Source organism: Myxine glutinosa, chromosome 6 (assembly GCF_964187855.1).
Source record: "Myxine glutinosa chromosome 6, kmMyxGlut1.1, whole genome shotgun sequence".
Classification (NCBI taxonomy): Eukaryota; Metazoa; Chordata; class Myxini; order Myxiniformes; family Myxinidae; genus Myxine; species Myxine glutinosa.
This window is the reverse complement of record NC_136266.1, coordinates 129,332,496-129,347,127: the sequence shown is the minus strand read 5'-3', so window position 1 is coordinate 129,347,127 and position 14,632 is coordinate 129,332,496. Positions and strand designations below refer to the sequence as shown.

The 14,632-nt window shown below is 47.5% G+C and overlaps 1 protein-coding gene across 1 annotated transcript in view; it reads left to right on the top strand.

Annotated features, from left to right (window-relative positions):
* LOC137430288 (phosphatidylinositol transfer protein beta isoform) overlaps nt 1-14,632 on the top strand; it is a 53,713-nt gene that overhangs the window by 5,886 nt on the left and 33,195 nt on the right. Inside the window, exon 4 of the mRNA XM_068121060.2 lies at nt 999-1,090. Coding sequence (XP_067977161.1) covers nt 999-1,090 — 92 coding nt within the window. The remainder of the gene's footprint in view (nt 1-998; nt 1,091-14,632) is intronic.

The window sequence follows — 14,632 nt, the reverse complement described above, 5'->3', positions numbered from 1 at the left end:
TGGATGTTTGTTCAAGGAGGAAAAACCCCTTGGGGAGGTGGGATGTTATTGGTATTAATATTGTTTTGTAATAACATTAATATTATGCTATTATCGTTGGTTTTATTATTAGAAGCGGCCTTGGAAAAACGCCACGATAAAGCTAACTTAACATGGATATACACCTCAACACGCAACCCCAATGAAGGCAATGGTGGGGAAAACTGGCTCGGGGGAGAAAACACCATTCGGGGGGTAGAGGGGGGGGGGGGGAATAATGCGCTACAACCTTCATTATGTAACCCTTAGTCATCCTGTGAAGTTTGGTTGAGATTGGATAATAACGACGGAATATATGGCGGTCAAAAAATCATGAGGCAGACACAGATGCCAAATTGGGTATTTTAGTATGATATAAAACACTTTTTATAACAATTATTTTCCTATTTTTGAAAATTATTTGGTTTAATCAATAGGTATGGCTTCACTTAACACTTAGTCGTTGTTGTTTTTGTATAAACATCTTGGAAGGAAGATATTAATGTTTTTGGATGTCCTTTTATGCTCGATTGGCCCCTCCCCACAAAAACAGCGATTTGATTACCCACATGACCTGTTATGTCATCTCGAGGATAGTTTTGCAGCAGGTAGTTTTTATAATGATTTTGACTATCAGAGGATTCTTGATCAGAAAAATCTTCATCAAATTCACCTTCTGACCTGTCTGAAGCGAGTTGTGTGACCATTATCCGTTGCGTGCTGAGACAAACTTACCTTTGATTACGTCACGCAGATGATCTCATCACCATCACAATTTTTATGGGGGTACTCAACGGGTTTGCTTTTTTAACTGTAATGCCTCAAAAAAATGTTATAATTAAAAACCACGTTCAGTTCTTTGTTTATAACTTAACAATCATTATCAACACGTTTTTAAGAATGTCTGTGTCTTTGGATCTTTAAGTATTGAGACCACCATGCCCCTTTTCTTTCTCAATCTTTCATTATTCTCATCACAGCAAAGTTCCAGGGTTTGTACGAGTGATTGCCCCTGCATCGGCGCTTTTGTTCCAAGAGGAAGCATGGAATGCTTATCCATACTGCAAGACTGGTAAGCAGGTTCATTCCAAAGGATTTTGCCATTTTGATCATGATGCTCTTTTTTTCCCCGGTGTGTACCCCGGTTTAGAAATAGGTACACCGTATCCCTGCGTGTCGTAAGAGGCGACTAAAAAGGGTTGGCGTCAGGAAGGGCATCCGGCCATAAAAACATTGCCTCAAAAAGAGAACCATGACAATTACAACTGCATATGGGCAGGGTACAGCCCGAAGTACCCCGTGGGGGACCCCACTCCCTCTCGTCAAAACTCAAGGTGGGGAAGCCGATCGAAGCAAGGGTGGAAATCGCTCCATTTATGACGACGAAACGTCTGATGCCCGAAGTGGAGATCGGTTTCTGAGGTTTCGGACATGGAATGTAGGGACAATGACAGGGAGATCAGGAGAAGTAGTGGAAGTATTGGTCAGAAGAAGAGTGGACATATGTTGTGTGCAAGAGACGAGATGGAAGGGAAGTGGTGTGAGAGTGGTGAAGGGTAGGCAGGGATAGAAATACAAGTTTATGTGGCAAGGGTGCCCGGAGGGTGTGCATGGCGTTGGTGTCCTGTTTTCTGAGGAGTTTGTAGACAGTGTGGTGAGTGTGACGAGAGTGAGTGAAAGGTTGATGATGGTGAAAATGGTGATTGCAAAGCTCTTGGTGATCGTCATCTCGGGATATGCTCTGCTGGTTGGTCGGAGCGATGAAGAGAAGGACAAGTTCTGGTGTGCAATCGAGAAGCTGATGGAAAACGTGAAAGATGAGGAAGTTGTTGTGGTAGGAGGAGACCTAAATGGACACGTCGGAAGGAGTATGGACGGTTTTGAGGGAGTTCCATGGGGGTTACGGATATGGTGTGAGAAATGGAGAAGGTGAAAGGATTTTGGAGTTTGCTGATGGAGCTGATTTGTTGATTTGTAATACTCGGTTCCAGAAAGAGGATAATAAGCTTGTTACATACACGTCAGGTGGGTCGACGACAACCGTTGACTACCTGATGGTACGTAGGCGAGATAGGGGGCACCTCCGGGACACAAAGGTGATCCCGGGGGAGGAGGCTGTTTCACAGCACCACTTGGTTGTCTGCGACATAAAGGTGAAAGGTGCGAGGAGAGCTCAGCGAGTGAAGTACCAACCGAGAATGAAGGTGTGGAGGTTGAAAGAGGTGACAGTAAGGGAGGCATTAAAAGAGAGGCTGAGTATGGTCGAGGATGATGTGGTTGAGCTTGAAAGTGGTTGGATGTCAATGAAAGATAGTCTGTTGGGAGCCGTTGGTGAGGTATGTGGCTGGACAAAAGGACCACCGAGGCACTCGGAAACATGGTGGTGGGATGATGAAGTTGGAAAGAGGATTTACGAGAAGAGGTAGAAGTTCAAGGAGTGGCAGAATGCGAAGGGTACGGGGGCAGAAAAAGCACAGCATGAACGTTATAAGGCAGCCAAGAAGGCTGCAAAGAAAGAGGTAGCAAAGGCGCAGGAGGCATGGAGGAAAACGTTCAGAGAACGCTTGTGTTCGGAAGAGGGTCAGAGAGCAGTATTCAGGATTGCAAAGCAGATAGCGAGAGGTGTGATGTGATGGGGGTGAGTTGCTTGAAGGATGAAGTGGGACAAATCGTTGTGGACCCAGATGGAATTAAAGGAAGATGGAAGAGATATATGGAAATGCTGTTGAATGCAGAGAATGAATGGGATCGCAACATGGAGAGTAACCCAGTTTTAGGACCGGCAGAGAAGATAACTGAGAAGGAAGTTGAGGAAGCGATAAAAGCAATTAAGAGTAGAAAAGTGGGAAGGCCAACGAGAGTTGTGGGAGATATGTTGAAGGCAGCATGAATTTGGGGTGTGAAGAGAATGACAGAGATCTGTAATCTGGTGGTGAAAGAAGGCCGCATTCCAGTGGATTGGGAACTGAGTACCCTCGTCCCTCTATACAAGGGGAAAGGTGACCCTCCGGACTGCGGCTCGTATCGAGCGATAAAGTTATTGGAGCATGGAATGAAGGTATTGGAAAGGGTGTTGGAGAGGAGGATAAGGAAGAAAGTGATGATCGACGAAATGCAGTTTGGATTTATGCCAGGAAGAGGAATGACAGACGTGCTTTTTATTGTAAGGCAGTTGCAGGAGAAGTACATGGAGAAGAGGAAGAAGTTGTTTCTTGGGTTTGTTGATCTGGAGAAAGCATTCGACAGGGTTCCACGTGAAGTAGTGACATGGGCATTGAGGAAGTTAGGCGTGGAGGAATGGTTGATCAGAGTAGTGATGGCAATGTACAAAAGAGCGTGCACAGCTGTAAGGACGAAGGACGGGAACAGTGGTGAGTTTGAGGTGAATGTGGGAGTGCATCAGGGGTCGGTACTAAGTCCACTACTATTTGTAGCTGTGATGGAGGTGCTGGCTCAGAACGTAAAGGAGGTTTTACCGTGGGAGTTGTTGTATGCAGATGATCTGGTGTTGATTGCGGAAAGTATGGATGGACTGAAGGAGAAGGTGAACAAGTGGAAGGAATGTATGGAGACAAAAGGTCTGAAGGTGAATATCGGAAAGACGAAGGTGATTGCAAGTGGTAAAGCATGTGGTGAGGTGTAAAGAACTGGGAAGTGGCCGTGTGCTGTGTGCAGGAAGGGTGTCGGAGTGAACTCCATTCAATGTACAATGTGCGCTGAGTGGGTTCATCAAAAATGTCGTGGTCTGAGAGGGTCATTAACCAGTGTGGCAGCTACATTCAAATGTAAGGTGTGCACACAGGGAGCTGCAGATGGAGGAAATGTTGAGTTGGATCTTGGAGACGGCGTGAAGCTGGAAGGTGTGAAAACATTTTGCTACCTCGGAGATGTGCTGAATGGAGAAGGTGGATCAGACTCTGCAACGGTTGCTAGAGTGAGATGTGCACGGAAGAAGTTTCGGGAACTGAGTGGCGTGCTGATGAGGAGGGGAGTGGCGTTAAAGCTGCCGGGAAAGGTGTATGCAGCATGTGTGAGAAGTGTTATGATTTATGGGGGCGAGACATGGGTAATGAATGTAGAGTAACAACGAAGGCTGGAAAGGGTGGAAATGCGAATGGTTTGGTGGATGTGTCGAGTGTCGTTGAGAGAGAGGAAGACAAATGAGGAATTGCGAAAGATGATGGGAATAGAGCCTGTGATTGATGCTGTGAAGATAAACAGGTTGAGATGGTTTGGTCACGGGTTGAGGAAGGATGAAAGTGACTGGTTGAGAAGAGTGATGGAAATGAATGTAGAAGGAAGTCGAGGATGGAGAAAACCGAGAAAGACTTGGCTGAAGATGGTGGAAGAAGAAATGCGGGCAAGGGGGTTAACAAGGGGAGATGCAGAAAATAGGGCAAAATGGAGAAGATTGTCATGGGGACCGCGAGGCTAACCCCTGTTCTCGCAGGGAAAATGGCCTTAAAATGCATGTTGTTGTGTTGTCGTGGCGTGCTGATCAGGAGGGGAGTGTCGTTGAAGCTGAAGGGAAAGGTGTATGCTGCATGTCTGAGAAGTGTTATGATTTATGGGAGCGAGACATGGGTAATGAACGTAGAGCAGCAACGATGGCTGGAAAGGGTGGAAATGCGAATGGTTCGGTGGATGTGTGGAGTATTGTTGAGAGAGAGGAAGACAAATGATGAATTGCGAAAGATGATGGGAATAGAGCCTGTGAATGATGCTGTGAAGAGAAACAGGTTGAGATGGTTTGGTCATGTTTTGAGGAAGGATGAAAGTGACTGGTTGAGAAGAGTGATGTAAAGGAATGTAGAAGGAAGTCGAGGATGGGGAAGACCGAGAAAGACTTGGCTAAAGATGGTGGAAGAAGAAATGCAGGCAAGGCGGTTAACAAGGGGAGATGCAGAAAATAGGGCAAAATGGAGAAGATTGTCATGGGGACCGCAAAGCTAACCCCCGCTCTCGCAGGGAAAATGGCCTTAAAATGCCTGTTGTTGTTGTTGTTGTTGTTGTTGTATGCTCTGTGATCCATAATATAATTTTAAAAAATGATTTTGGTCTTGGCAGTCAAACAGGTTTAAAATTCTCAAAATGCCAAAGGCTATTTATCCCATCACACCCAAATTGCGCAGTCATACAGTGTGTTCCAAAAAGGACAGGACAACGTTGGTTGTTAATATATTTAGAATCACAAATGATACGATACTCTTTGGTTAATATGATGCAGAAATATATAAAGTGCACACCTTCAATATGAGCTCCGTTTTACGCGCACAGGCCATCAAGGCGGTGCACGAGTTCTTGCCATGTTCAGCTCAGCAAGTTTGCGTTCACCAGTGTGTATGAACCAATAACTAAGATCCTGCAGGTTTGCCAGCATGGTGTTGTAGACAACATCTTTGACAAACACCCACAGAAAAAAGAGACAGGTGGTTGGTCCATCTCGGCCAATCCAGCGACCTGGAATGTTTTTCATTCAGGACGGTTCTAACGGCTAAGGTCCAATGAGGGGGAGCGATGTCCTGTTGAAAAGTGATATCGGCTGGCAGCTCTTCAATCTGTGGGAAGGCAATTCCTTCCAACAAGTTCATGTAAATTGGTGAAGTCACTATCCTCCACAAAGAAAAATGGACCCACCAAACGCTCATGGAGAAGGCCACACCACACATTGACCTTTGGACTGCCATGTATGTGTTCATTGACCATGTGGGGGTTTTCAGAGCCGCAGATTCTCACATTGTGCTTGTTAACCTTACCCGATACAGGAAAGCAAGCTTCATCTGTGAACATGACCTTTTTCAGGTAATCTTTATCATTCTCTATGCGACTGAGCATTTCCACGGCAAATGCCTTGCGTTTGGGTCCGTCATTTGGTTTGAGATCCTGCAGAATCTGCACCTTTATAGGTATAAAGCTTCAGTCTTTTATACAAAATCCAGTGTACAGTGGTGGTTGGTCGTCCCAGTTCTCTGGATGCGTGTAAGATTGATTTTCTGGGACTTTGTTGAATTGATTCACACACTCGTTCAACATCTGCTGCACTTGTGCTCGGTCGACAGGTACTGTTCTGTTTCTGACAACTTTCAGTCTCCTTAAACCTCTTGTACCACTCTCTTATACTAGTCCACAATGGCGGATTCCTTCTATACCTTGTACGGAAATTACGCTGAACTTGCTTGTCAGCTCTCGTCACGATGAACCATTCGACGCACTGAGATTTCTCCTGTGGAGTTGCCATTTTCTTTGACATTAAATATAAAGCAAAGGTCTCTCACCCCGCCATTCTCTCCAAACTCTCCTCTTATGGTATCCATGGAAATCCCCACGCATGGCTCGCGGACCTCCTTTCCTGTCTTAGTCAACATATGGCTCTAAATGGAATTCGCTCATCTCCTCTTCCTGTTCAGGCTGGAGTTCCTCAAGGCAGTGTTCTGGGCCCTGTGCTTTTTCTGGGCTACATTAATGATCTCTCCGACTCTGGAAAAGCCGCTCTGTCTTTTTGCTGATGACTTCACCCTCTGCCATTCCATATCTAAACCCTCAGGTCGGCAGGCAGCAGCCTCTTCACTCTCTGCAGACCTGGATAAAATCACAAACTGGTCTACCACGTGGGACATGTCTTTCAATCCTGACAAATCTCACAACCTCACTTTGTCTCTCCGAAAAGACCGTCTCGAAATCCCTCCCATATACTTTGTCAACAATCCTCTCCAAGAAGTTCTGTCACTCAAGCTTTTAGAATCGTTGGCATCTGCCACGATGAAGCTGATTCTGATGGCCTTTCTCTCTCTCTCACCACAGGCAGGTTGATGGTCTTTCTGTTTTCTATAGACTCCTCTCCGGCCTTGCACCCCCTGCTCTGTCTGTGCTCTGTCCCACAAATATTCCTGCATGACACAAAATCTGTCAGCAACCCTCTTCTGGTGAAACTGCCAAATTCAAGACTCACTGCTCACCTTCACTGTTAATCCACCCCAAAATCCACCTTCAAATTCTGTTTTCTTTCCTGAAAGCCCCTGTGGTGTCCATCTTGCTTATCCCGTATACCCCGCCCCGGCCCTCTCCCTTCCACGGATCTCCTGATGTTCCTGGTCTCTACTGTTGTTGTGATTCCCTCTCCCCACCCCCCTCCACCCCCCTATTGTCTCCCGCTCCCTTTATTATATGTTCCATGCGTTAGCTCCGACACGATTCTTGACTTGGTATGCCAAAAAAAAAGAAAAAAAAGTATGGTTGAACAAAGTATCATATAAAAGAAATGGTATCGTTATATCATTTGTGGTAATAAACATATTGTTATGTCGGTGGTAGAGCAATATGTAGAGCAGAGTAGATCTGAATAGGTAACATGCTTCGTGTGTCGCGGTAAGGAAAACTCCATGTAATAAGTCATGTGTAGGCGTTTTGTCGGCTAAGATGTATGATTGTGAATCAACAGGAGATTCGTGTGTTAAGTAGTGTAGGGAATAATGAGTAGAGCCCTTGTATGTCTCACCTGGTAGTCACACCTTTGTCCATTTTGGCAATGCACACCACTTAAACATTAGTTAGGACCTTTAGTACAACACTAAATGACGCTTTCCCCCCTGACATGACTTAGGAAGAAATCAGGCTAGAACACCGCCACAATTGGCCGCCACCATTTACACCTCCGAGAGGCCTACCCACCTCGCAAAGCACGTGCTATAACACAAGGACCACGGAGTAGGGGACGAGAGTTGGAGTGACGGAGTGGGCGTGCCCAGGGGTGGGTCGGTGGAGGCTCTGATTGGCAGAGGAGTGCGCCAATGCTGACGTCATCGGCGAGAGATATTAGCGAGGGCCGGACGCCCTTTGAGGGGAGTTCAGCACATTGAGAGTGAGGAGTGCAGATCTGATCCCGAGTTGAGCAGGAGGATTGAGAGAGTCGAGTTCCATTCCTGAGTCGAGTTGAGCAGTTGGATTCCTGGCAGTGCAGTGCAGTGTAGAGCCAGAGTCCGTTTTGAGCAGTTGGGTTTGAGACGCGGCAGGACTTTGGTCGGAGTCGACCCCGTGTGGAGCCGCGAGCCTGCGTGGGACGTGTGGCGCTTGGAGTGAGGCCTTGTGGGACTTGGAGCAAAGGACCTCGTGGTGTGCGGTTGGGCCGGGCGGGGCGGTGTTGGACAGCAGCGGAAGAAGACGACAAGACAAGCTAAGCCAAGCTCAGCGTGTACATTTATTTTACAAGACGTGTTTCTTTCTTTAATTAATCTCCCTCGTCTGGTGTTTGATATCTGGTGTGTGTGGGATCCCAATTTAGTTACCTTAGGTTTATCGTCACATTTTCCTGTCCTTGCCTGTTATTCAATAAACCCTTATATTATTTTTTGTATATAATACCTGAACGCAGTTTACCGGGTGATTGATTTGATAGTTAAGGCTGCGGGGACTTACGCTGCTTCCCTCCATTCCACGTGCTTAGGTGTTTTAGATATTGGAATCCGCCATTGAGCTTCCGCCTCGGAGTTAAAGCCTTCGTGATCGGCATCCGCGATCGCCTGATATAAATTTCGGCGGTTGCGCGACAATATTAACAACAAAGTTGCCCAGGTCTTTTTGGAACACCCTGAATATACATAGGTTACAGTAAATCCGGTTATGTATGCCCGTTTTAATTTATTTATTGTTTCTACGAGTACAGACTCTCCTCGAGTTACGACGGGGTTTTGTTCCGACAAGCAGGTCGTAAGTCGAAGTCGAAGTAGTCGTAAGTCGAATCACCCCTCATGGACTTATTATATATTACTTATTACATATTTCCAAGTCCGTATTCCACCATAGCATCATTTGGTAATAGTCATACAGCCTAAATCACATAATCCAATCTGATCCATACACTGTACAATAAGTAAAATAAATAAAAGGGTTGAAATAAAAGACTTTATGACATTACAATGCGTTTTACTGTACAAAAAAAAGCTTACAAAAATACAGGTACATAATGAGGTACACAAATAACGTGGCACTGTAATAAGAAGTGATAAAGTACCCTATAATATTGTTACGGTTTTGTGAATAAAGGCAACCCCCCTATAGTTAGTTACACCACAACATGTAGCTTCCTATAGTTAGTTATTTCTTATTCAATGTAAAGCATAGGCCCTTTCCAGTGCTTAGAAAGAAAACAAATAATGCGTTGAGTCAGGCAGGATGATTGCAGGCCTCGTTGAAGCCTAAATTGCCTCGTCCTGGGAATAGACTAGGCCCTGCAGGCCCGAAGAAGAAATAGAACCTTCCCCGAAGGAGGAACGAGACATTCCTGGGAGGAGGGGCAGCGAGCAACCAATGGGAGCTAAAGGGAAGGCAGGGGGGAGTGACCGAGGATGGTCAATGAGAGGCTGTTACGTCACGTGACCCCCGGCCACCAATTGAGACCCATGGAACATTCAGGAAGGGGTTCGGGTGTTTATAAAAACCCGGCCCATAACACATTCGGGCACCTCCGGCTCCTGCTCTCTTGCTCTTGCTCGTGCTCGGTCCTCTGGTTCCTGCTCCTGGTTCGTCGTCATCGCTCTTCGTTCCTGCCGCAATCGTCTCCGGCTGTGGCGCCTTGGATTGGAGCGATTCCTGGTGTTTTCGTCACCGTGCTGATCAACTGAGCGGACAGCCCTGCGTGCGCGTCTGCTGAGCCGATCATCGCATGTTCGCTGCATGACCGAGCCCAGCCGGGCGAGCTGCACGAAGCCGGCCGAGCCAAGAAGCGGCCGCGCTTCCCTGCGCATTACCCTTTCTCCCTTCCCCGAACGAATGAGAGCCCTTGTCTGGGAGCGTAGGTAAGGATGCTAAGGTTCTCTGCTTTGTCTCTGTTCTGTACATACGTATAATTAAATACTGTGTTTGTTACTTCCAACCTGACCGTCGTCATTTTCCATTCATTGACCTAGCATCGCCCGAATTAAAACTGCTCAATTGGGTCCGTAGTACGCTTAGTGTAACGGCACGGGTCACGCGATGCACAACCGCTCGGGCGTCAGAAATAAGTGTGACTTGTGCGGGGTTCAGTCCCCGTCCTCACGGCTACGTGTGTCTGAAGGTATCCGGGGTGTGACCGCTAACCCTTCCACTCGCAGCTGCAGGCTCGGTGGCTGAAGTTACTTGGCAATCCACCGAACGCGAGCATAGTCGCGGACGACGGCCCGGTGGACTCGTGGACTGAGGAGGGGTCGAGTCTTCACCCACCTCGGGTACCTCCCCATTCCCAGAGATCCGCAACAATTTTCAACACATATAAACACACAAATCAGTCCTTTGAACAAGATGGCTGGTCATCCATCAGTGGTGAGGCAGAGGCAGAGGCAGAGGCAGAGGCAGAGGCAGAGGCAGAGGCGGAGGCGGAGGCAGAGGCAGAGGCAGAGGCGGAGGCGGAGGCGGAGGCGGAGGCGGAGGCAGAGGCAGAGGCGGAGGCGGAGGCAGAGGCAGAGGCAGAGGCAGAGGCAGAGGCGGAGGCGGAGGGAGATTATGATGAGGGAGGGGGGGAGGGTCGTGGCGGCAAGTCGTTTTCTTCAAGAAAACGTCGAGAGTAGACTGCACAGTTTGCTTTTTTTTCTCGTTGTTTATTTCTCTATAACAATGAAGAGCCTCTTGCAGTTGTCGGTCGAACTTGGCAAAACGATCGACATTCCTGGCCATACTGTCGATCACCTGTAGGCCTTTATTGAAGACTAGCAGAAGTACCCGGCATTGCCGGGCGGGGGAGGGGAGGGGAGGGGGAAGGAGAGGAGGGGAACGGGGGGGAGGGGAGGAGAGGGGAGGAGAGGGGGGGGAGGGGAGAAGAGGGGGGGGGAAGTACCCGGCATTCCGTGTATAAACGTGAGGGAGAAGAGGGGGGAGGGGGGAGGGGAGGGGGCAGGGGGGAAAGGGTAGGGGGGAGGGGGAGGGGGAAAATGGAGGGGGAGGGGGGAAAGGAAGGGGAAAGGGAGGGGGAGGGGGAAAAGGGAGGGGAGAAGGGGAGGGCCAGTCAACAATGACGTTGCAGTTGTCATGGTCGGAGAGCAGCACAACAATCACGACATCGTCCTGAATCTTCGCAACAGCACGAAGCGGATTTTGGAGACTCACCGATCCTGTGACGCCCTCCAGTACCGGCGTTGCCGGGTGGGGGAAGGGAGACCCGTACATTCCCAACCCGTACATTCGCCCTCTCGACTCGAGCTCACTCGGACAAAAGCCTTGCACAAATTACACCGTGAAGGCCCAATGGCCATGTCTATGCCACAAATCAAGTACGTGAGCGAGTCGGGCGCACTGAATTGAAAATATATAGAATGCTCATACCCCGTGAAAAGTGAAGCCAACTGGCGGCGGGGATGGAACATCACGTGATCGCTCTGAGCGAATCAGCGCGCTGCTCTGCCACCGGTCAGAATCCATGTATAATATTCCTCGCTGAAAAAAAATCTATGTGAAACATGCTACTATCTATGCTAAATCATGCTAAATCATGCTAAATCATGCTAAATCATGCTAAATGCTAATCATGCTAAAATCTATGCTACTTGCTGTGAGTTTATGGCGGCAAGGAACATCACGTGATCGCGTCACGAACATCATTCGTGATCACGTCATCACGTGATCGTGATCGTCATCAATGAGTGCGAATGAGCGAATCAGCGTGCTGCTCTGCCACCGATTCAGATTCCGTGTATAATATTCCTCGCTGAAAAAAAATATGGATCTAAAGATGAAAGAAAAAAAAACCTAGGTAATGTCGGAGTTTGCGGGCGTAAACTGGATAGGTGGTTGTAATGTCGGAGTTTACGGGCGTAAACTGGATAGGTGGCTGCCTTCAAACCAACTGCCTTGACGAATGCTTTGTCGAGTCTTACAGGTAGAGCAGTACCATGTCTTCCCGTCTGATACATCACCACGAGTAATAAAACCACAATGGACATTACATCGAGGGCAAATACAATAATTCTTGATGAGTCTGCGACGTGCACACCACTTAATAATGTCAGGTATTAATCATAATATCACTTCTTTGGCTCTAATACCTGACATTATTAAGTGGTGTGCATGTCGCAGACTCATCAATAATTATTGTATTTGCCCTCGAAGTAATGTCCATTGTGGTTTTATTACTCGTGGTGATGTATCAGACGGGAAGACATGGTACTGCTCTACCTGTAAGACTCGACAAAGCATTCGTCAAGGCAGTTGGTTTGAAGGCAGCCACCTATCCAGTATACGCCCGTAAACTCCGACATTACAACCACCTATCAAGTTTACGCCCGTAAACTCCGACATTACAACCACCTATCCAGTTTACGCCCGTAAACTCCGACATTACCAAAACCTATGTGGTGTGAATGGCAATGTTCCTCGCTGAAATGTGAAAAAACGCAATCGCTTTTCGCTCTGAAATACGTGCGAATGCGTAACTGAGTTAATGGCGGCAAGGAACATCACGTGATCGCTCTGAGCGAATCAGCGCGCTGCTCTGCCACCGGTCAGATTCTGGTCATAATATTCCTCGCTGAAATGCGCTGAGGTAAAAATATGGTAAAAAAAAAAGATTATGAAATAAATTTTTAGGTCGGCCATGTTCTTCCCAGGCTCAATGGCCATGTCTGTGCCAAATATCAAGTACGTGAGCCTCTCCGTTTAGGGGTCTATCGGTAACATTACACACACACACACACACACACACACACACACACACACACACACACACACACAAACTGTGTTTTATATATATAGATGGCGAATGCTTCAGCCAATCCTTTCGCAGTGAACATCTTCTTCGGTTTGTCCTCTTCTTTTTTTCCCCTCTTCCTTTTTTCGCTCTTCTTCTGCCACTCGCTGCTCCTCTAATTCAATTCAGTCTTTATTAGATAACTCTTCCGGCACAAACTCCACTAATTCTTCCACGTCTTCCACATCAACTTCGAGCTCTAAACTTCTGGCTAAGTTCACAATTTTTCCACCAATCTCGTCCATCATGTCGTCCTTGTCGAAACCTTCGAACGAATTGACATAACGCTTCATCGTTATGTTAATTCGCTTTTTCCATATGCCACTCATGCACCGTTCAGACACTTCCTCCCATGCATCAGTCCATCAGTGGATGCTCTCTTCCTCTTGCTTGACATGATGATGGCAGTACGGCATACACACACTTATCGGCGATGGAGTGTAAGAGATGTTGTCAGCACGAGGCACAAGGAGCAACTGAGATTTTTGCGACGGTCGGAAGTGCGAGTCGTCGTAAGTCGCCTACGTCGTAACTCGAGGAGAGTCTGTATTTCTGTTTGTAGAAGGACAAATGGTATTGGAGTGCTGACATACAGTACAGTATATATATTTTGGACTGTTGAACCTTATCGGCTGGCTGCATGGTTCAACTTGCTTCTTTTTTTTTTTTTTGTGACAAGCAACTAATTAAATGTGGAGATGTACAATGGTTGACTCAGTGAATATCTAAAGCTGTCATGAAGCAGAACTCCAAGACATTTCCAGCAGCACCAGATTGTCGTTGGAATACAGTTGAGCTGAGTTTGGTCTTGGAGCTTGTGTTCTACATTTATTTTTGCAATGAATATTTTAAAATTGAAATAGCAACCTAATTGCATAATGTAGTATTGCTCACAAGGATCTATAACTTTTTGTTTGTTGGGTAGAGGTAGCAAAGTGATGTGAAAAAGTTTTGGCTCTTCAGAAATGGTGATTACAGTTTGAACCAACAAACACGTTTTTGTTTCCAAAAATGATAGGAGTTTACTGGGCAAGCAAAATTAAGTTATGGGTGAGGAAAAATAATGTTTTCTTTTCCATTGGCAAATAAGTAGGAACTATCTATTTGGGAGAGGTGGTGGGGAGGGGGCGGCAGTGGGTATGCATTCGGTAAATGGCATCGTACTGTAATAGTGTAATTACACTCTGTACGTGAAGCGAAAAGAGGGGTTAAGCAATTACTACATGTCTGTCCATCTGATCGGTTTATGATCGTCAGTTTGTTTGAGGAACAGCTTATTTAAATTGAATGTTGTGGCGGACACAAAAGCCCACTGGCGTGGTGACATCATTCCGCGCACCAAGTGGGCGGTGGCCACGCCCAAGGGGTAGGCGTGGCCTCATGATATACACCGGGTGCGCAGCCCGGAGCGCGCCAGTGTTACAGTGAGCTCCTGAAATAAAGACGCTTATAAGTTACCGCTTGTCCGCTTCCTCCTTGCTCGCAAGCAGCGCGCGTAACGCCGCGCTTTACTGGTGACCCCCTCGACGTTGGATCTGCCGGAGCGATCCTTCCACACGCGACGCCATTGCCATGGCCAACTTCATCAAACTTCCCGAATTTTGGGAGGCTCAGGCCGAAGTCTGGTTCGTCCAGGCCGAAGCCCAATTTCAGCTTCGGCGCCTCACCGGCGATGACACGCGCTATTGCCACGTCGTCGCCTCCCTCGGGCCCGGCACGGCCGCTCGAGTTGTGTCTGTCCTTCGCCACCCACCGGACGGCCACAAGTACGAGGCACTCAAGCGGCTACTCCTAGCCACGTTCGGCCTCATGGACGACGCACGGGCCGACCGCCTCCTGGATCTCCCCGAGCTCGGTGACACGCGCCCGTCGGTCCGAATGGACCATATGCTGTCACTGTTG